Below are 24,413 nucleotides of genomic sequence, written 5' to 3'. Positions count from 1 at the left end.
AAAAAAGAAAAACTGAAAATGTCTGAAGTGAGACTTTTGTCTTTATAAAAACTGATGCATGCACACATCACAGAGTCAGCTATTTTGCCATTAATGTTCCATTTGTTTATGAGAACATCAATGATAACTCAAACATTGGTGGTAAAGGACACCCAGGCAAATCACACCAGCACATATCTTCAGAAGTTAGTGGAAAAATTTTTAGATGATTTGACATTAAAAAATAATAGATTTAATGGATGCTTCAAACATGTTAGGCAAAATTGAGAAAATTAATAAAGCTAATGAAGAGAATATGCAAATGATGGAAGTTGATGACTTTCCTCAAGCAATCCACAAACAGGAGAGGGGGTGAATTTTAGATGATATTGTTGAAGAAGCATGCAAGCTATTTCCACTTCAACATGTTTTATGCTGTATACAAGCTTTAACTGGCAATAAGAGATGGGTTGAAAGATCATCATTTAGCTACTCCCATTAGATAGTTGAGGCAAGTAGAGACTGTAGCCAAAATTCATAATAAAGATGATATTCTGTAGAGGCGTACTCAAAAAGGAGCCATTTTGGATCAAGGAAAACACAGTGGAAGCACTTATTTGATGATCAAGCATTTATCTGAAGTGAAATTCTTTGTTGAAGTTCTGGATAACAAAACTTTTTCAACAACTTAAAGTCAGTGGGCACAAGTGACACAGAAAGAAAGACTGATTTTTCACCTTTTTAATGTTATGAAGAAGTTGCAATCTGAAGATTTAACACCTGGTAGATTTTTGTTGGACTGGAAAAGCTCGATATATTGCCTGATCAAAAGTAAAGAATTAATTGCTGATGGCACTGCATCTCCAATGAAAAAAGACTGGGTCTCTTGCTGGATAATCAAATCCTATTAGCTTTGATCCTATGAGCCACCCATCCAAATCAGTGCTGAAAGACTGTTTTCTGCAGAAAAATTAATCAATTCAGATTCAGATTTAATTGTTCTTATTAAGGAGGACCTGGCAAAAGGAGCTCATTTCTAAGAACAAGATGTTACTACATTTTGGATTTGGAGTTTTGCTTTAAACTCTGTTCTACAGATACATCCATCCATCCATTTTCTAACCCGCTGAATCTGTGTCATTAATTAATTTTGTACAGATAAACTTTTCAATCTAAAAAAAATACTTTTTATTCCAATAAAATGGAATATTGCTTGTTCCATTCACTTAAGTATTACATTCAAACAAAACTATACTTCAATCTTAAACAAGAAAAGATATATACCTAAATTAGATAATTTGCTTTAAAATAAGCATTCCTTAAATTGCTTTAAGTTTTCATTTTTATTTTATAGTTTGAATTCTTTGTAGCATGTAAAATATATTTAAGATTTTTGAACTAGTACAGAAAGATTGTCCTAATATTCTTTTTTAGAATTTTTAGTGTTTTTATATCCTTTAACTTTATAGCATTTTATAAAAATATAACCTTTTATAATTTTTTAAGTTATGTCTTATGTTTAATGATATTTATTCTTTGTAACTTCTATAATAAATTATAGAAAAAAGCCACAACGGCATAGCTATATCCTTTACGTCTCTGATTTCAACAGCAGAAGGTTTTGTCCTCTAAAATTTCAGTTTTGATCTCACAAAGTCCATCCATCCATCCATTATCCAACCCGCTATATCCTAACTACACTGTGTTGCAGATTTGCTGAGATGTAAAAAGACCTCTTCTGCCACCAGTATGAGGTGGTCATCTCATTCTGTATTCGGAATTCACAAACTGAACAAATTGCGTGTACTGTACTGTGGAATACATGGATTTCTTAATGAATGTCTTTCAAACATGCAGTACACTACTGTAACTATCATTAAATATATTGCTAAAACTGAAATAGCATAAAGAATTACAGTACTAATTTACATCCTAACATACCTCTTTTCCCTGTGGAATGTTTGGATGATGAAAGGCACTGAAGACTGGCTTACATTAGGCTATACCTGACAACCATCTTCTGCCATTGTAAAGTCATGCTCCATAAATGTGTCCTGTCTTTCATCAGGGATAGCTCTGTTCCTTTGCACTCTTCTACCTCTTCCTTTATTTTAAATATACTTATTTTAAATTATATTTAATTTATTAATTATATTTAAATTATAAATTATATATTTATTTTTATATAAAATCGACGAACTGGCTGCGCTGGTGAAAAATGTCAGGACCTACAGAGAATGCAGTTTGTTATGTTTAGTGAAACGTGGCTAACAACTAACATCCCAGACGCTAACGTGGAGCTACCCGGGTTTAGCACAGTTAGAGCGTACAGAGACGCAAGTACCTGCAGGAAGCACAAGGAGGACTTGCACTATATGTCAATACAAAATGGTGCAACTCTGCACATGTTAACGTTAAAATCTCCACTTGCTGCAGGGACATCGAACTGTTGGCCATAAGTCTGCGTCCCTATTACTTGCCCAGAGAGTTTGGACACGTCATTGTTGTTATTGTATACATCCATCCTCGGGCGGACGTGGAGATAATGGGTGACATCATCCATTCCGATGTGGCTAAATTACAAACACAACACCCCGAGGCACTTGTGCTAATCGCTGGAGACTTCAACCATGTAACGCTGGACAAAACATTACCTGCCTTCTCCCAGTATGTGGATTGTAACACCCGTGAAAATAGGACTATTGACCTACTGTATGCAAACGTTAAAGACACATACAGCACCACCCAAAGCAGATCATAACCTGGTTCTGCTTCAGCCTCACTACAAACCAAGAGTGAGGGAGCTACCTACAACCACACGCTCATTCAGGAAGTGGTCCCCTGAGGCAGAGCAGGCTCTGAGAGACTGCTGTAGAACTACGGACTGGGATATCCTGCAGGGATCTTATAGTGAGAACATTGAGGTGGTTGTTGACTGCACTACTGACTACATCAACTTCTGTAAGAACAGTACGCTGCTATGCTAACAACAAGCCATGGATTACAAGTGACATCAAGGGCCTTTTGAACCAGAAGAAAAGGGCTTTTAAAGGCGGTGATCAGTATGAGCTCAAGCGTGTGCTGAAAGAACTTCGAGTCCAGCTCAGGGCGGCGAAGGAGCAGTACATGAGAAAGCTGGAGCAGAAGTTGCAGAACAACAACATGAAGGAAGTGTGGGATGGGATGAAGATCATCACTGGCTGCAGCTCAAAGCGGGGTGCCACCATCGAGAGAGATGTGGACAGAGCAAACCAAATGAACAACTTTTTTAACAGGTTTGACCACCCTAACCCACTCTCACCTCGGAGTACTGCACCATCCACCCATCCTTCTGCTGATACCAGCATAGGAGAGAGTTTACCCCAACCCACAATTATAGCAGCCCAGGTAAGCAGAGAGCTAAGGAGACTGTGCAGCAAAGCAGCGGGTCCAGATGGATTTATCGCCATGACTGCTGAAGGCCTGTGCGTTGGAGCTAGGGAGTCCTCTGCAGCGCATCTTCAACCTGAGCCTGGAACAGGGGAGAGTCCTGAGGCTTTGGAAAACATCTTGCATCACCCCAGTCACAAAGGTATCACATCCTAGTGAGCTGAATTGACTTCCGGCCTGTCACTCTGACGTCGCATGTGATGAAAGCCATGGAGAGGCTGCTACTTCACCACCTGAGGCCACAGGTCCGTCACACCCTTGACCCTCTGCAGTTCGCATACCAGGAGAAGGTGGGAGCGGAGGATGCCATCATCTACATGCTACACCAATCCCTCTCCCACTTGGACAGAGGCAGTGGTGCTGTAAGGATTATGTTTCTAGACTTCTCTAGCGCCTTCAACACCATCCAACCTCTGCTCCTTAGGGACAAGCTGACAGAGATGCGAGTAGATTCATACCTGGTAGCATGGATCGTGGACTATCTTAAAGACAAACCTCAGTATGTGCGTCTCCGGGACAGCAGGTCTGACATTGTGGTCAGCAACACAGGAGGGCCGCAGGGGACTGTACTTTCTCCGGTCATGTTCAGCCTATATACATCGGACTTCCAATACAACTCGGAGTCCTACCACGTGCAAAAGTTCACTGACAACACTGCTATCGTGGGCTGCATCAGGAGTGGGCAGGAGGAGAAATATAGGGACCTAATCAAGGACTCTGTTAAATGGTGCGACTCAAACCACCTACACCTGAACTCCAGCAAAACCAAGGTTGCTGGTGGTGGATTTTAGGAGGCCCAGGCCCCTCATGCACCCCATGATCATCAGAGGTGACTGTGTGCAGAGGGTGCAGACCTATAAATACCTGGGAGTGCAGCTGGATGATAAATTGGACTGGACTGCCAATACTGATGCTCTGTGTAAGGAAGGATAGAGCCGACTATACTTCCTTAGAAGGCTGGCGTCCTTCAATATCTGTAATAAGATGCTGCAAATGTTCTATCAGACAGTTGTGGTGAGCGCCCTCTTCTACGTTGTGGTGTGCTGGGGAGGCAGCATTAAGAAGAAGGATGCCTCACACCTGGACAAACTGGTGAGGAAGGCAGGCTCTATTGTAGGCACGGAGCTAGACAGTTTGACATCCGTGGCAGAGCGACAGGCACTGAGCAGGCTCCTGTCAATAATGGAAAATCCACTGCATCCACTAAACGGTATCATCTCCAGACAGTGGAGCAGCTTCAGCGACAGACTGCTGTCACTTTCCTGTTCCATTGACAGACTGAGATTGTTCCTCCCCCACACTATTCAACTCTTCAATTCCACCCGGGGGGGGGTAAACGTTAACATTATTCAAAGTTATTGTCTGTCTGTATACCTGCATTGTTATCACTCTTTAATTTAATATTTTCTTATCAGTATGCTGCTGCTGGAGTATGTGAATTTCCCCTTGGGATTAATAAAGTATCTATCTATTTTATTGTTTGCCCTCATACCACTGCCATGCATCCGTATGCATTTTCCTCCTCCACAAACAATCTGTTGCCCAAATTCAATGTTTGCCTGTGCAGGTTCCTCCATGTTCAAAACGAATACAAATTCAGCAGACACTCAGTCTCTATAGATGTGTTTGACAATATTCACACTCATGAATTCCACCTGAGAGCTAACTTCACAAAAAGTGTCACTGGTTGATCTACGATGTGAAAACCTTTGTTTGTAAAGTTCATGTTCCACCTAAGGACCAATTTATCATTTTACAAGTCATTACAATAACTCCATGTTACTGTAATTACAGTAATGGAATATAGGATTGACAGATATTGACAATAGGATGGATTTTTGTGGATGTTATGACTTACAAAATGAGAAGAATTCTTACATGTTTTTAAGTGTAAAACTATTCCACTGAGAAGCAACACAATGCAATCACAAACTCAATTGATAATAATTCAAATTCTGAATGGATGTACTTTTTATTTACTCAAATATACTAAAGCATTTGCAATTTGTAAAAAAAGAATGAGAAATGCAATTGTGTTGTAGCCAAATAACTAAGTTGTGGAGAAATTCACATGTTGTTTTGAGAGCTTAAAAGTGTCTATAGAGAATTGATCGACAGCAACTGAAAAATAACAGAAATGACAATGTGAGTGCTTTCTTCTGCCAGTGATTTTTACATACTGCAATGTGGAACCTGGCAATGTTTAAACTGGTGACTGTAGCCTTAACAGTAATCAGTTTGCTAAAAAAATATTATCAGTGGCACACTACCATTTTTGCAATATGTCTAAACATTTTGACTGCTATGTTTTAAACAATGATGAGGGTACATTTTACTTTGGTGACAATGACTTATTCATTGAAGGAATTGCCTTTGGCAACTTAACTACAGTGTTCTGCTATACCATGTAAATAATTCTGGGAAATGTACTCACAGTAGTGAGAATGTTAACAATGTTTCTGGGTTTATGCCAAAACAACAGAAAGCTATTATCTATTTTAAAAGACAGAGTGAAGGACATGTTATGAAAATGTGGTCAATTAGTGTTATCTTTAGACACAATTAAAATGACATTATAATGTTTAACCTATTTGTTATGACAAACACAGGATCCCTGGGTATCAGAATAATCCTCCATGGAAGAAGTTCTAAGGATAAAGATTAATGCATTGAAAAAACAAGTGACAGAAATACAGACAGAGAAAAAATAAACTGCATAAAATTATACTATGAATAATAAAGAAGGCAGGGCAGTGTGGTGGCATAGCTCAAATGTTAAGACCCCAAACTACATATTTGTAAAACCAAATGTTTCCACTACCTAACTGTAAATGTAAATAACATAACCAGTTGTCACTAAAGTAAGTATGAGTGAATATGTATATCCAAAAGTTGTACATTCTTTTGGGGTGATATATTTACCTTACAATTGACAAGACCGATGTAATAATTTCTTCACTGAAACTGTTTTATCCAGTACTGGGTTGCAGGACACACAACATGCCATTTCAGTATTGGACACTACCTTTTCTGGACTGCACAGTACACTCAAACTGCTATCAGACTATAAACTTACCCATTAGTATAATATTACAAGCAGAAACCAATGCAAATCTGAGAAGATCATGCATATTTCTGGACTGCAGAGTACACTCAAACTGCTATCAGACTATAAACTTACCCATTAGTATAACATTGCAAGCAGAAACCAATGCAAATCTGAGAAGATCATGCATATACTACAAAGAAGGCACACTAGATTGAAATGAAAATATGTTCCAAGTGCAAAGTAATTGTCGAAGTTATCTGCTACATCTTCACAGCACCCCAAGTGCAGTATATACAGTAGATCTGTAAAACTACAGAAACTAATTTAATTATACTGAAATAGATTGAGGGTCTAAAAATGATTGAAGGATGGTGTTAAAAGCAAACAGCTCCTCACAATAATTTGCAATCAATCATGTTTGACCTTTACCCTTCAGAGCATTTTAAAAGATGCCACAATGCTGGTGACAAAGTCTATTCATGATTTCAAGGTATAGTTTGAGGAACTGAATATTCCACTGTGCTTATTTCAATATTACATGCTGTTCAGTTACAAATTAGAATGTTCTATGTCACTTTGCTCCAAGAGAAAATGGAAGGTCTAACTGTACAAATTCAGAAAATTAAGATGAGCTATTCCACCCCCACACCCAATGTTTTAATGCTATCACCAAATAGATTGTATAAAATACAAGTGAACTGCATGTACAGTAACGGCTCACCTAAAAGTGCATTTTTTCCATTGCCATCTGGCAAAAACCTCTTGTCTACTGCACAGACTAGAATGTGCTCAGGGATGTTTGGTGACTTTGCACCAACCAACTCAAACCCTGCAGGAACCTCAATCTGCTCCAGGCTAACAGACACTAGTCGCAAATCCTTTCCCGCTTGGCAGAAGCCTATAGAAAGAAAACAATAAAAGGGAACATAATGGAACAATAATTTTAAAGGTAGTTGTTTTCAAAGATTTTCCATTAGATGTACAACTGAGTTTCCAGAATCAAGTATTATCCTCAATAAGGCAGAAAATTTTAACTATTCCAATTTCCATTGCAATTTTATCTTAATTTAGACCTTGTATATCATATTCTCAGGGAACAACATGCCACTGTATGACAAACACATACAAGCAAATGTGTAGCATGAATTATTTAATTGTCTTAAAATACCAAATGTCTAGGTGACTGAAACACTGAGCTTATATACACAACCTAAAATAACATTCTCTCAAACCTACTTAATCCAAGTCAGAGATGTACGGCACCTAACATAAGGCAGAAATTCTAGACAGCGTTCAAGACCATTACCCCCATACTCACATGGCACAAATTAAAAATTGATATTTGACCTAACATCCATGTTTTTGTGACATGGGAGGAAAACCTACATAAGCATGGTGAAAATATGTAAAGTCCTCATACAGAATGGGCATGGGAATCAATCCTTGGATGCTAAGATCATAAGGAGCACAAATTGCTGAAGCAACACATCCTTCATTAACGTGCTTATTCACATTAAGATTGCTAATTATGTTTTAATGCCCTTGATATCTGCCAACTTTTTACAGGTTATGTAGCCTTTTGTCTGTAAAGGCATATGCTTCCTTTGCTTTTGAGGATTTTCTGTAGGGTGTTACCCCTAGTGATTCTCAGTGAGATCTTGATAGGCTTGTGTCAGTTAGTTTGAATTGTGTTAAAGTAAGATTATTCTTGAAAAGCAAAATCAAGTATTAATCCAAACTTTTACAGATACTAATCATTTATGTTAATGATAAATGCTGCACAAAAAATACTAACACTTCAAAACATGTTTGTTAGAACAGACATGCAAAAATCTGATCTCATTTTTTTTCTGGACAGTGTGATGTAATGAGAACAGACTATTAATAATATTGTACTTTGCAGTCTATATTCAATCCTTCCTGCAGTTACCTTTATTATGGCAATGCTTTACAAATAAACTTCCAAATTAAAATTTCATATTGAAAAATAAACATATTTAAAATATTTGTATATTTTTGTAGTTTAAGCACTGGCAGGTTAAGTGTCTTTTTAAGGCTACAATACACAAGGGTCAATGTATTAAACTAAATATTTTGAATTTGGAAAATTAAAATGGAGAAAGAAAACAAAGAAAGCAAAGAATGTTTTCAAAAAGGAACAACACTGTCATCTTGATTTAAAATTTAGATTGTTCATAACCAATCATAAAATTTCCCAATTTAAACTGAAAACTGTTTTTAATATTTACTCATAAAGACAGAAAAGTTTCATTATGCAACATAACACAGAATTTTCAGCAGTTACCATCCAAAGTGCAAGAGCCTTCAGGGGCTGGTTTCTGCATGTAAGGAGTTGGAGGACTACTGGTTTCTGACAGGTCTTCTTCATCCTCTTCTTCCTCATGGTCCACTCCATTTGTGACTTGTCCATTGACTCCCTCCTGCAGACCTCTTTGTGGATGAAGTGGGGAGACTTCTTTGTCCAGGTCCTCTATCTTTGGTGTCACATCTACATAATTAACAAGGGCTCTGAATTTAGAAAGCATGTTGATAGAGATTAAGATAAAAGCCAATTTTACACCAGCACTTAAGTCCAGATTGTACCAAATCAATGTCAGCCTGAATACTTACCAGTTTGAGTAAGTAGTTTCTCATCACCACACATTTAAAAAATATATTACTCTAACTACCTTAAACCTAAGAAGACACATGTCTTTCTCTTCTTCACAAATTATCAAACAGCAATTATATTATGTTTTTCAGAAAAACATTACCTGAAGTGATGCTTTTTTAATTGGTACTGTGGCCAATAACATCCTGTAAAAGTTTTTAATGCCTTCTCTTTTTTATTACAAGACAACTAGTAAATTAATAAACAACTAAATAAGAACAGTGGATTGAGGTTTCAATCAATCCATAGAACATCAAATCCACTTGACATTCATCATAGATATTTAACTTTCCATACCCATTTTATTCTTTTCAATATCCTTTCTGCTACTTTGTAATGGAAAAAGTCAGTTCAGAAAATGCATGGGTATTATTATATATTTCTTCCTTTTCAACCCTGATCGCCAAAAAATATGCACATCAAGTAGAACTCTGAATTCTGCTCTTTTGTGTCTCTGTGGTCTGTAAGTCACTCTTGAAGTTTTATTTTTGTTTATTTCTAATTCATCACCATTCACTTTACTATAATATTAATAACACTTCCTCAGATGTTGAATATTTTTATATTGTAGTTTCTAGTGTATTTGTGTGTTTGCAGAGTTGCTCCTGTAAATGATAATAAGGTCCATTCTCACAGTCTTTCATATTAGAATGACACCAAGGAGGACAAAGCTACAGTGCATCTGGAAAGTATTCACAGCGCATCACTTTTTCCACATTTTGTTATGATACAGCCTTATTCCAAAATGGATTAAATTCATTTTTTCCTCAAAATACTACACACAACACCCCATAATGACAACATGAAAAAAGTTTACTTGAGGTTTTTGCAAATTTATTAAAAATAAAAAAACTGAGAAATCACATGTACATAAGTATTCGCAGCCTTTGCTCAATACTTTGTCGATGTACCTCTGGCAGCAATTACAGCCTCAAGTCTTTTTGAATATGATGCCACAAGCTTGGCACACCTATCCTTGGCCAGTTTCTCCCATTCCTCTTTGCAGCACCTCTCAAGCTCCATCAGGTTGGATGGGAAGCGTCGGTGCACAGCCATTTTAAGATCTCTCCAGAGATGTTCAATCGGATTCAAGTCTTGTCTATTGCTGGGCCACTCAAGGACATTCACAGAGTCCTGCTGAAAGATGAACCGTCGCCCCAGTCTGAGGTCAAGAGCGCTCTGGAGCAGGTTTTCATCCAGAATGTCTCTGTACATTGCTGCAGTCATCTTTCCCTTTATCCTGACTAGTCTCCCAGTCCCTGCCTCTGAAAAACATCCCCACAGCATGATGCTGCCACCACCATGCTTCACTGTAGGGATGGTATTGGCCTGCTGATGAGCGGTGCCAGGTTTCCTCCAAACGTGATGCCTGGCATTCACACCAAAGAGTTCAATCTTTGTCTCATCAGACCAGAGAATTTTCTTTCTCATGGTCTGAGAGTCCTTCAGGTGCCTTTTGGCAAACTCCAGGCGGGCTGCCATGTGCCTTTTACTAAGGAGTGGCTTCCGTCTGGCCACTCTACTATACAGGCCTGATTGGTGGATTGCTGCAGAGATGGTTGGCCCTCTTGGAAGGTTCTCCTCTCTCCACAGAGGACCTCTGGAGCTCTGACAGAGTGACCATCAGGTTCTTGGTCACCTCCCTGAGTAAGGCCCTTCTCCCCCGATTGCTCAGTTTAGATGGCCGGCCAGCTCTACGAAGAGTCCTGGTGGTTTCGAACTACTTCCACTTACGGATGATGGAGGCCACTGTGCTCATTGGGACCTTCAAAGCAGCAGAAATGTTTCTGTAACCTTCCCCAGATTTGTGCCTCGAGACAATCCTGTCTCGAGGTCTACAGACAATTCCTTTGACTTCATGCTTGGTTTAAGCTCTGACATGAACTGTCAACTGTGGGACCTTTAATATAGACAGGTGTGTGCCTTTCCAAATCATGTCCATTCAACTGAATTTACCACAGGTGGACTCCAATTGCAGAAACATCTCAAGGATGATCATGGGGAAACAGGATGCACCTGAACTCAATTTTGAGCTTCATGGCAAAGGCTGTGAATACTTATGTACATGTACTTTCTCAATTTTTTTATTTTTAATAAATTTGCAAAAATCTCAAATAAACTTTTTTCACATTGTCATTATGGGGTGTTGTGTGTAGAATTATGAGGAAAAAAAATTAATTTAATCCATTTTGGAATAAGGCTGTAACATAACAAAATGTGGAAAAAGTGATGCACTGTGAATATTTTCCGGATGCATTGTATTATTATATCAATAAGCAAAGATGAAGGAAAGTGCAACAGAATAAACACAAAGTAATATGGAACACAAGGCAAACAATACTTATTTTTTGATTATATCTACTGTATAAGGTTCAAATCCCTGTCTGCCAGGTAAGGAAAATCACTCACTTGTTGACCTTCCATTACCTCCTACAATTACACCATTTCATATGTTCCTCCCATTATCTCTTCCAAAGCTTTTGACATCTTTTCATCCTTCCAGTTGAACACTTACCCCTCCTCTCATACCAACTCTGCATTGAAAACGTTTGTTAGATTATGGTGGGATTAAACATTGTCTCACTGCGGTGGGTTGGCACCCTGCTCGGGATTGGTTCCTGCCTTGTGCCCTGTTTTGGCTGGGATTGGCTCCAGCAGACCCCTGTGACCCTGTGTTCGGATTCAGCGGGTTGGAAAATGGATGGATGGATGGATGGATTAAACATTGTTTCAAGGTTACTTCTGAACATGCAGACCTATAATTGCTCTAGGTCTATGCAGACTTATATTTGTTCTAGGTTTTATGTCTCTGTCTTTAATAGTCCTTCAGAGGTACCTAGACAACAGAGATGGCTTACTGCCATCCCAAATCCACGGGGTGCCCAACTTCTCACACTGATAGCTTACATTGAAATTCCCTAGATTTTGTTAATGCTTGGTAAGGCAATACCTTTGTTCAGGACCATCTTTTCCTGCCATCAATTCTCATCCTAACCACATCTCCCATCTACACAGTTCAGTTATCAAGTCAGCAAAAGAAGTGCTAACTCATATTTGCTATTAAAAAGTCTTATTGGTTTCAAAAGCACCTTAAACTTTTCTTACCATTACTGAATCTTTCATATTGTACTTTTAAAAATGCATATTAAATATATATTACCGAGGTAGATAGTATTATGGGGTAATTTATATTGGGGTGATGAATCGGTTCCTCAGTTTCATTTCTAGTATTTTTCATTGATTACCTGTTAATGTCATTAAACATAATGAGGCTGACAGAGATGACTAACAAGCATGCTGTTGCAAACAAGATGAAAGAAGCCTGTGGTTAAAATTTAGCCAGTTTTTTCTTTGTGTGTGTGTATGTGTGTGTGTGTGTGTGTGTATGTGTGTGTGTGTGTGTATTGATTAGCAACACCAGTAACGACTACAACTTTAAAAACACTAAGGGATGATGGGCAGCATTTTAAAATTCCATTGATGTGCAAGATTAATATTTATAATTACAAAGAAATTATCACAGTAAAACAAATATGTACTCACTTTCATACAATTGGTAAAACAATACTATTACTGTGTACTGTTTTACAGGATCAGTTTTCAAGCACGGCACCTGCGGAAGATATTTATTGCTTTCTCTTAGTAATCATTTTAGTTTCTTATTTATGTTTTTGATGTTACATCCAATTATTCAATGTTCTTAAGGTTCAGTAAAGCTTATTTTTTGCATTCTATTTTTATATCTTTTCATTCAGTGTTCTCAAGATTGTACAAAATATGTTACTCAACCTTTTAACACTAATTCTAATTGTTCAGTGTTCTTAATATTGTTCTCATCATGTTATCTTTGTTGTTCTTGTTGTGAGGATCACAATTGTTTTATTTTCTAACTGTTGTGTTTGTGTGTAAATATTTTCTATAAGAAGCAATAGAGCTGACTGTTCTAAGGGAAGGTAGTATTTGGAATAAAAGCAGAATTCTACATCATCAGTAGAATGTGTGTCCTGGTTTTGAGTGGGTATGTTTGGTAGGCCAGCAAGAAAATGTTTTTTATAGTACAAGAAAGATGAATACGTTTCAATCAGATGCCCAGGTCTACAGTAGCTACAATCTGCCATACAATTATGAATCTGTACCAAGGACACATCTTTTCAAAACATGACATACTTGTTTTCTTAGTAACACAAAACAACAAGTAAATAGGTGAGTTAAATTTCATGTCATGTTATTTTCTATTATGATAAATCCAGACCAGAGTCGCAGGGTGGACTCTACCCTAGCAAGCAAAGGATGCAATGCAGGGCACCAGTCCATCACAGGGCAAAAAAAACACACATGCACACCAGAGACAATATAGGATTGTTCAATTCATCTAATATGCATTGCTTTCAACAATTTGAGGAAACCCACACCGACACAGAGAGAACATGTAAACTCTGCACAAGGATGTGGCATAGGACATGAACACAGGTATCCTTACTACAATGGAGCAGCACTACTATTCCACCACCATGCTGCCATTAAACATCCTGTGGCAAATAGTAAACTACACATGGAACAAGTAATTCTGGCCATTGGGATGCTGAAACAGACATTACTCAAGAAGATGTGCTTTAAAATTAAGTCTCAATGGTCACATTCTACCTAATGAACTCCCTTCATAAGGATGGACATCTTTTACAACAATACAAATGAAAACTTGTAAAAAAGATCAATTGTGTTCTTTGTTGCAGAAAAACAGAAATACTGTATATAGGTGAATCGTTTTCCGGTATAATTTGGTACAACACAGTTCATTCCATGAACTGGCATTTGCTTATCATACCTTAGCTGCAATCTCACAAGTAGGTGGCCATAAATAATTTTGTTTATACTGTAATATTTTATATATGTAAAAATTAATGAGAAAGTGAATCAATACCAGAACCCCTCAAATTCAAAAACCTGCAAAATCATCCGTTTCAAACTTTCAAAAAGTGTTGTAATAATTGCCAAGAAAAGAGTGAACTGAATGGAATCTCAAACACATCAGAGAACCGTGAGACCGTATACCAACTCCATACAGCATACAAGTTTATTTAGGGGTTGAGTTGAAAATAACTACAGTATCCCTTAAATTGTTGATCTTGTTACAGTTCAATTGCTAAGTCAGAATGTGCTCATCTCATTACAAAGAAGGCACACCAAAAACATCACTAGAAAGGGACCTGGCCCATTAAGAACACTGAACTGCCTCTTCTGATTAATTGATTCAGTGATAGGATAAGATAAACCAGAATCTAATGTAGACCTCAGTTCACTTCCAAGAGTCAGGAATGAAGAAACTCAACTTGAAACCTGTACATTATAAAAAAGGTCCCAAAAATACTGAAAAACCAAGGATTGTTTCACCTTGCACCCAGGATATTACCAGAATAGAAGCACTGAGGCCATTAATCTAAAATAATTTAGTTGTGTTGTTTTGTTTTTTTTTGGGGGGGGGGGTCTGCAAGGTTGGCTGATGATTTTTGTTCCAATTCGATTACCTAATTAGAAACCAGTCCTTGCTAATAGCAGATCTTATTTAATTTAATGGCTTGCTAGTGTTTTCATTCTGCAATTTCAGGTCATTCTTATATTGTAGATTTTTCTCTTTTCAAGGATACCATACAAATGATTTTTAGCCTGAAGCAGATTAGTAATCCACAGTCCTTCTCTTTTTTTCACTTTCCTTTCAAACATCTTATTAAACCAGATATTTCAAGATGAATATACACAGGTGCAGACAGAAACAAGTCCTGTTTTTTTTGTCATTTGCCTCTTACCTCTAATAAGGAGGAATTATAAAAAATGAATGCAATTGGTTAGGACTAAAACAAGCAATTAAGGATGCAGAATCATAACAACTGAGACAAATAAAATGAAGCATAAAAATGTTACTTGAACAATAACTGCTTCAACAGCAATATCTGATTCTCATTATGAAACTGGATTGGAACTAAAAATGCAGCCAATATGACCCTACAGGACCAACTCTGTAGACCTCCGGACTAGTCTCTGTAAACCACAGATACTACTAATTGCATGTATTTATTTGAACCCTATTTGAACAATTTCAGTTTGGAATGAAAAATGTATTAAAGAAGTTTGTTTTCCAGTCACATTTGTCACCTGCTAAATTAAATCACATTTAGAAGTGAGTTAATGACTACTAGATTTAAGGTTTCAACATAGCCACCTTTAAACTGGAAAAACTCTGTCCTCCTAGATGCAATTATGGAATAAAAAGCAAACTGAAAGACAGAATTTAAAAATAGCATTAATGCTCAAATTTCAAGATAACTGTTTTAATAGTTTTAGAGGTTTTGCTCGTGATTAAGTGGGAATTCTCTGTATTTCTATTTTATACTACTAAACTATTATCCTTTTTGCTGTAAAGCTAAATGACTCTACAGAAAAAGGAATTCCTGAAGCAATAATTGGGAGCGGCTGTCATCATCCCAATTTTTCTCAATTTCTTTTCTTCTGACACTTGTTTATTAGATTATCCATGGCTGCTACAATTATTATGCCTGTATTTTTGCCAATATATCTTTTAACATTTTTTTTTTCTCTGTCTATAAATTTGATCTAAAGGTTATGGTAGACTCAGGTCATGCTGCTATAAAAGAACACTAATTTGAACAATCTGAATTTATGAAGGAAAATAAGACATGAATATATAGAAAGTTGATACTTCTTGAATTACAAAACTTTAGAATTAAATACACAAAGGGAAGTTAGAAACATGGAAGTACACCTTATGGAAAGACCGAAGATTCTTAGTGGACTTTTCATTTTCTTTATCCAGAGACTATACAAAGTCGATTAAGAAGGCCAATAGAATGTTATCTTGAATAATATACAAATCAAGGTATGTTATGCTTATGATACATAACTCATTAGTGAAAACTCATGTGGATTGCTGTGTGCTGTTTTGATCTTCACAATACAAAAATGACATAGCAGCGCTGGAGAAGGTCCAGAGAAAAGCAACCAAGGTGATTCAAGAACTGTGAGGTATATGATACTGATGACAGGCTGCAATGAGCTGAAACCTTTCAGTTTATGCAAAGAGAGATTAAGCGGTGACAAGATGGAAGTGTTTGAAATTATGAAGGGACTTAGTGGAGCAGAACCAAGTTGTTATGGTGAGTTCTCCAATAAGAATGCAGAGACACAGATGAAAACTTGTTGGGGAGCAAATATACAATATAGTTTTTTTTCACACAGAAACGTGTAATAAGATACCAATGAGTATGGTAAACAAAATAAATTTAAGAGACCTTCAAAAACTTAACTTGATATTTTTTTTTTTGGAGAAATTAAGTGAATAGGATTGACTAGGTTTGTTTAGGATGAATGGCCTGTCTTCAATTAAATGTTTGTAAAATTTTAAGCTTCTGTTTGCATTATAAGAATATACTGAATAATAATTGTGTTCAAGAATAGACACCACAGAAGCAACCACTGCTCTCCAAAAGAAGCATTGCTGTGCATCTGAAATTTGCAATGTCCACCTGGATGTTTCACAGTCATTCTGGATCAATTTTCTGTGGACAGATGGAACGAATGTTAAACTCTTTTGAAAAAGAGACATGCAACACTATGTTTAGAGCAAAAACTGTACTGTATATTAATACCAAAGTCTCATCCTAGCCGTGAAGAATTATGGAGGGAGAATCATTGTTTAGTATTGCTTTGTTGCCTTAGGGTCTGGGACAGTTTGCATTAAGTAATTTTACAGAAAACTGCCATGGTAGCAATTTGCCATTTGAAGCTTAATTGAAGTTGGATGATGGAACAAGACAATGACTTGAAACACAACAGTAAATGAGCATAATTGGCTATACACATGTAATTCAATATAGTTCATATGCAAACCAGTTTTATGCATATACAAATGGATATAGTTCACGCACACGCTGATAATATATGGACATGAACCAATATAGTTCATATGAATGAAACCCGTATTGTACACACGCAAACCAATTAAGTATGCACACAAACTGATAGTAAATTTTCATAAACCAATAGTGTTCACATGTAAACCAATAGATTATGCACAAAAATATATGATTTATGTCCTGTTTGGCCCCTCATATCCAATAACAACCGATAGAAAATGGTGGAAGCATCTACAGAGGTAAATTATCTGTGGCAAATGCTTGGTAGATTGCATTAGTCTTTCTCCAGGCTGAAATAATCTGTCTCAATATTTCAGAAATCGCTATGTTTATGTTGATGAGATGAATGTACAGTGCTAGTCTTTTAAGCACAATCTCAAGAGAAGTGTTGAGGGTAAAATGTTAAAACTAATATGAGTTACTTACTCCAATTACTTTTCAAAGTAACAAGTAACCTAATGCAATCCTTATTTTATTGAAGTACAAATACCTGTGTTATTTGCAGGGCTCAATAGCACAGCCAAGCAGAAAAGAGTGTGTGCTGCGTGCAATCCAGTAACAGAAAACAATTAATGAAGTCTCAGTTTAGCTGATTTCCAGTTATAATGTATATGTTGAAACATTGTGATAGGTGGCATAATAGCCTGTGTTCATACTACGAATCTACGAAATAGGGGCTTGAGTTGAGGGTATAAAAAGGGGATGGATGTTATTTACTTTACAGCACATTAAAGGCTAAACATATTTATAAAACACAAGAACACTATTACACAAGTCTGCGTTTTTGGTCAGTTTCATGAATGTTCATATATAGGCTTAGTATTTAATAACTAATACAGTCAAACGCATAATTTTCCATACAAAAAAATGGAAAAGTAATGCACTGTTTATAACACATTCAGTTTTAAAATGACTAACTATATAACATTGTAAATGTGCGCAATGAGTGCACAAGCCAAGAAAAGAAATAATAATTCTTTGCATTTATATAGCGCTTTTCTCACTACTCAAAGCGCTCAGCAATTGCAGGTTAAGGGCCTTGCTCAAGGACCCAACAGAGCAGAGTCCCTATTGGCATTTATGGGATTCGAACCGGCAACCTTCCAATTGCCAGTGCAGATCCTTAGCCTCAGAGAACACCACTCCGAACAATATGCATTGTTCCCTCTCCCAGGCTACCACAGCCTAACTTAGTTAATGTTTTACTATTTCATTTTCTCAACAAAATACACGATAATGCACATATGTACACAAAAGAAAATAACTCATCTTATATAAGTCAATAACAATAGAAACTTTAATGGCACTTGCAAAATATGTTTTATATAGTACTTGTAGTTTATGTATCTATAACACAAATGCATGATTACTGTATGTCTTTCAATAAGCAATTATGTTGAAAGATGAGTTAGCTTTCTATATAGTTAAAAGACTTTCAACTAGAAGTTATAACTACTTTCAAAAGGCAATATATTACTGCAGTGCACTAATGTGGTAAATGTAAACTTAATGTAATAAATCAGAATTTCTTACACCCCCTCCTTCAAGCATTGTAAATAAAGCATCACTAGTTTAGTGCTACATGCACTATGGTTTAATAAGTTATTGAATGCTTTCAATTTGTAAACTAAGGCAAACTTAGAATCTGTCTGCGTTTATGGTAGAATTTCTATATTCAGTTCTAGTCTATTCCTCAGATAATCTTCTGATTCTGCAACCTCCATAATATTAGAGAAAACAGAGAAACTTTTCATATTTCTGACATTAATTATAAGTTTATCCTGACTTCCCTTTTACTTGAGGTGCTTTAAACACACTCAAGTAATCACATTCCTGACCATAATATACCTACAGCTCTTGTATAGCCTAATTTTGTTTGAAATTCTCTGAAGCCTGCTTTCTTATTATTTATGACTAAAAATCTTGTTTCTTCTGATGAATAAATTTGCTATATGAAAATCAATGTTCAAAATCTATTTGGCTTTTATCTGTTAGGTCTATATGCTAGCTTGTTTCCCCAAAAATGTGCACAGTATAAAATGGGGAAAATATACAAATGCTAATACATTTAAAATTAAGCTCCAAAATCAAAATACAAAGAAGAACAGAGAACTACCCTGGTGCTTGTTTCATATGGCCTTAAGGACTTCTGAACAAATCATCTGAGTTTAACTGCCATACCTTGAGTATGGTAAAAATACCTAAGGGGTGTATGTTTATTCTCAGAATCAGCATTCTTTTCTCCTCAATAACAGTTACACAGCAATACTGCCCAAAATTTAAAAGGTTACATGCTTCAAGTACAAAAAAGCTTTTGCATTTGTAAATAATCATATACCGTACTTTCACCACTCATCACTTATTTTCTGCAGAGGAATCATGCAGCTACCAAAATAACTATTTAGAGAGTTAGAAGTTCTCACAAAACTTTTTTTTTGTACAGCTTTAAATTCTCTGCAGCAAGGGCTTTATGTATTTCTCTTACTGCTCAAAGAAGCTGCAGCAAGAGCTCTTCTATTTATGTCACTTACTCAGACCATACCACATCTATGCTTCCAATACACATTCCACCCATTTTTTCAAACTGTTTATCCAGGAAAGGGTCACAGGGCAGGTGGAGTCTATCCTGTGTCTAGCATAGTCAGATACAAACCCACAATTATTTCCAATTAATATTGCTTTATTTTAAGAATTTACTCATCACTTTATTCTATACCTGTACACCTTTCTTACCATATTGTGAAAATGAATTTAAACTGCACATCTTTGGAATGTAGGAGAAAACTAAAGAACCCAGAATAAACCAGTATGAACATAGCAAGAAAGCTCTGACTCTACACAAGCAGTGAGTGTTCCAGGAATAAAACTTAAGTTGTAAGCACTGTAAGGCAACGGCATTAATTACTGTTAACTTTGCCACCAATATCATTATCATTACCATTTAATGATCATTATTTTTATTATGTGAATGCCTACAGATACAATACAACTTGATGAACATTATCTATCTATCTAATATAGATTACGTATGCTCTTCAGGCACATTACTGTATCTGTATTCTTGGATGTACTTTTCACACATTTTCTTCACAATACATTGAATTACACTTTATCCAGAATCCTAAAATTTCACTCTACGTATATGATGAAAACTCCAGAATATTTTACATTCATCTTTCATAATAGGAGCACAGTACTTCTCTATACCCAATAGTCTAACTCAGACCTTGAACCACATATATTCAAGTCCAAACCTTCACCTTTCAGCAATACTGCCTATACTGTTGACATAAAAACACAGTACACTGGGTTAACTGGAAAATGAATCTGGTTCTATTGTAAATTTATATTTTTTTCAGGTTAATGTGTAGTATCAGGAAATTTAAATGTATTCAAATATTATCTGTAAAGTACAGCAAGGTCTTGTAGTTTAGGTACATTCTGACTATGAATGAAAATAGGCTAAAGCTGATGTTTGTTTAAAGCTATTTAGTGATTAAATACCTTCTAATTTAATTGGCTGTTGGTTCTGGATAAGGTAAAGCTGAGAGAAGACAGGCTGAGGAGCTTCATTGTTGGAGCGAAGAGATGCCTCAATGGAATTATGAAGAGCTTCCTCAAAACGGGCAGATTTCAGTTGCCCTGCATATGAATTTCCCATTGTCTGAAAAGGTGGGAAAAAAGACAGTTGTTAATCGACAAATGCATCAAATATGTTTTCATTATGAAAAATGTTCCGTTCTAATTTCAACAACACTCAGAATTATATTTTTGTGCACAAAAGTAACTAGAAAATATAATACAAATATACATAAATGAAAAATAATGAAAACAAATCTTGAACATTCTCCTGGGAACTACAAGGTTTTTAAAAGGGAAAACAAGACTGAGGTGTGATTCAACTCATTGGACCTAAAGAAAAATATTCAAATTATTAAATAAAAAAACCTTATAACAACCATTTACCTGCAGAACCTTTGTAGCCATTACTTATATTCTTATGTAGCACCTTATTATCATGAAAAAAAGATTTTTTTCTTTTGATATGGATACATTTTTCAGTCTTTATAGTTCTGTCAAATGCAAGGGTGTCAAACTCCATGCCTGGTGGGTCGCAGTGGCTGCAGGTTTTCATTCTAACCCTTTTCCTTGACCAGTTTTCACTGCTAATTAACTCCTTTTCCCTTCATTTTAATAGCCCTGTTTTAAGGATTCAGTCCTCTGAATTGATTCCTTTCTTCATTAAATGACAGCCAAACAGAAATGAGATCTGAAACGAGCCATGAGATGACCAGCTAAACTGGGATTTCAAACTCCAACCAATCTCTTAATGAGAAGCCGATTCTTGCTGTTAATTAAACCCGTTATTTAATTCCATGGCTTGTTGCTGCTCTCATTCTGCCACAGCAGACATTTCCAAATATGTTGATTTTTCTGTTTTTTCTAAGAACACCGTCAAGATGTTTTCTTTAATTTCAGATATTGTGTGATGGGCACAAGTGAACTAGTTATTTGTTTTGTGTCTCATTACTGTTTGGCTGCTAATTAAGGAAAAAGAGACAAGGGGTCTGAGTCAAGTCAATTAAAACTAAAGAAGAAGAAGTAAATTATCTGCAAAAAAAAACGGTCTCTAATGAAGAAGACAGTTAGAATGAAAACTTGCAGCCACTGTGGCCCTCCAGGACCAGAGTTTGACACCTGTGGTCAAATGTCTTTCTACACTTCGAATGCCACTTAACACGTAGAATTCTGCCAAAGGAGCCACAAATATCAGTCTTTTTTTTGTTGTTGGGTCTGTGGCATGGTACTAGATTCTGTCTTACTCTTGTAGTTCATACAGTATGAATAATATTAAAAAGAATATAACTTAAAAAGTGGACTGTCTCTACAAACCAGATCCTGCAAAACCCTGTAGTAAAGACTTGAATACAGCAGACCCTGTAAAGTATTAGTGAGAGAGCAGCAGGTCAACAGCTGGTACAGAGAGGGCTCAGAGGGTCACAATCTGTCAATACTGAGATCCTCTTCTTCAGATCTTGCATTTTTACGTCACTTCACATTACAACACAATGCTCCTAGGATTGTTAACCCACACTGACTCAAAAATCTTTAGCTCTTTGTTATGCAGAAGTAGTTTAAGAGGCAATCTTCCACATCCCTGTTTCTGCACTACTGCAATTCAGAGAAAGCTTTAGACGTCACTATGATTTGGTATTTCAGCAGCTTTATGAGTCACTGAACATTCTTTTTTAGTATTAAAACAATTTCATTCACTCAGTTGAATTCTTGAATTCAAAATTCAAGCCACAGTTTCAGTGATTTATGTCAAATGCCTGTTTTGAATGAATATTTATCAAAAAGTAATTTTCAACTCAAAACAGCATAAACAGTGCACATTTTCTTATTAGGGGTCATATTAAATGATTTGCTGAAAGTCACAGCGGGAGTTGGTAGTGTGTGTTAAACTAGCAAGCATGTAATTTACAGTTCAGCTACACCTTACTGCTTAAAAAAATCTGAAACTTTTACAAAATATCCTCTTATATGACAGTGAATCATCAGTTTTCAAGATCTTTTTTTTATATCACTGCCATATATTTCTTAACAATACCAGACAACCAGAAGTGTTCTTTTTAAAGTATGATACAAAAAAATGCTGCTGACTCACTAGCTTTGTTTCTTTTTGCACAGAGTTTGCATATTCTTCCAGTGTTCACATTAATTTTGTGCAGAGAATGTCAGTTAGTCATAATCCAACCCACTATATCCTAGCACAGGGTTACAGGGGTCTGCTGGAGCCAATACCAGCCAACACAGAGAGCAAGGTAGGAGGGTGCCAGCCCACCGCAGGGCACACACACACACACCAGGGACAATTTAGGATCGCCAATCCACCTAACCTGCACGGGGAGAACATACAAACTCCACGCAGGGAGGACCCGGGAAGCAAACCCAGTTCTCCTTACTGCAAGGCAGCAGCGCTACTACTTCGCCACCGTGACGCCCACAGAGAATGTCTGATGATGTAATTTCCTGCTGAGAATGTCTGATGATGTCTCAGTGCACAAAGACATCCTTTAAGGTTTGAGTGAGTGTGGAAATATTTATGCATATATCTTGTGATAGACTAACAATCCATCTTGAGTTGCCTCCCTCTACCCTCTACATGAAAAATCAGATTCCAAAAATTAAGACATTACATTAGAGGTCTACATAGATCAAGCATGGGAACCTTAAAGAAGGCATACTGACTTGACAAAACTCATTCACATTTTTCTTATTGCTCTTTGTAAAGAATAGGAAGCCTTGAAAGTTAATGGCATTTACTAATGAAGTCCATCTCTACATTGTTCCTCTATCCTTCCTGAATTTTCCTTTTATTTGGAAAGACAGAAGGAAGCTATAGCATATCCTAGCAAGATCAGATGTAGAACACAATCTAATACACTGTAAGGTAAACTCATAACAGGTCAGCTTAATTCCTTATGCAGATATATATATAATTTTTTGCTGTGGTATGTTATGTTCTTTATGATGACATTAATAAACATGTGATTCCCCACAAAAAATGGCCCAGCTGAGATTTTCCAGCTAATCTACTATGTACATAGGATATATATGAAAACCTACAGGGTAAAACCCCTGCTCACAATTTTTAGAACATGAGCAGATTAGAAATGCACAACAAATCCTTTGAATCTGAGACAACAATCATAACCACAAATTGCCACAGTGCTTTTTAAACAGTAAAGTACTTTAACATGGCAAGTTAAAAGACCGGTTCAAATTTCACTCAAAATGACTCTTGAGGCTTCCATTAAATAAAATTTGGTATTTTTTTCATTCAATCAATATTAGTGGAGCATTCTTGTTTGCCTCAGACTTGTTTTGCCAAACAAAATGATGTTGATGTTAAGCTGATAGTTTCCTGAGAGCTGAAATTATAAACATATATTTCTACAAGTTCTAGTCTTTCCTGTAGCCTAAGATGTTTTTTTACATTTTCAAGGCATTTATATACACATGTATCACCTATACTATAATATATCATACTACAAAAGTGGCAATGATAAAATATTAGGTTGTTGAACTTTACCTATAGTTAGACTATACTGATGTTTACATACAACAGATCAAGAAAGTGAAAATAAAAAGACAGGAAGTACTGGAAATACAAAGAATGGAAAATTTATAACCTGTATTTTTCACTCATTAGGACTGGAAATAGGCAGTACACTTAAGTAACATAAGGACTGGAAACAGGCAGTGCACTTAAGTAAAATGCCAAATGCAGGAACTTGCCTCTGTCACCAGGGGCCTCATGTATAACGCCGTGTGTAGAACTCACACTATAACA

At 36.4% G+C, this 24,413-nt stretch overlaps 1 protein-coding gene across 1 annotated transcript in view; it reads right to left on the bottom strand.

Annotated features, from left to right (window-relative positions):
• greb1l (GREB1 like retinoic acid receptor coactivator) overlaps window positions 1-24,413 on the bottom strand; it is a 240,877-nt gene that overhangs the window by 97,414 nt on the left and 119,050 nt on the right. The window contains 3 exon segments of the mRNA XM_051928928.1: window positions 7,179-7,355; window positions 8,763-8,966; window positions 20,561-20,720. Coding sequence (XP_051784888.1) covers window positions 7,179-7,355; window positions 8,763-8,966; window positions 20,561-20,717 — 538 coding nt within the window. The 5' untranslated portion in view covers window positions 20,718-20,720.

Source organism: Erpetoichthys calabaricus, chromosome 6 (genome assembly GCF_900747795.2).
Source record: "Erpetoichthys calabaricus chromosome 6, fErpCal1.3, whole genome shotgun sequence".
In the NCBI taxonomy this organism is placed as follows: Eukaryota; Metazoa; Chordata; class Cladistia; order Polypteriformes; family Polypteridae; genus Erpetoichthys; species Erpetoichthys calabaricus.
This window is presented reverse-complemented; position numbering and strand designations above follow the sequence as displayed.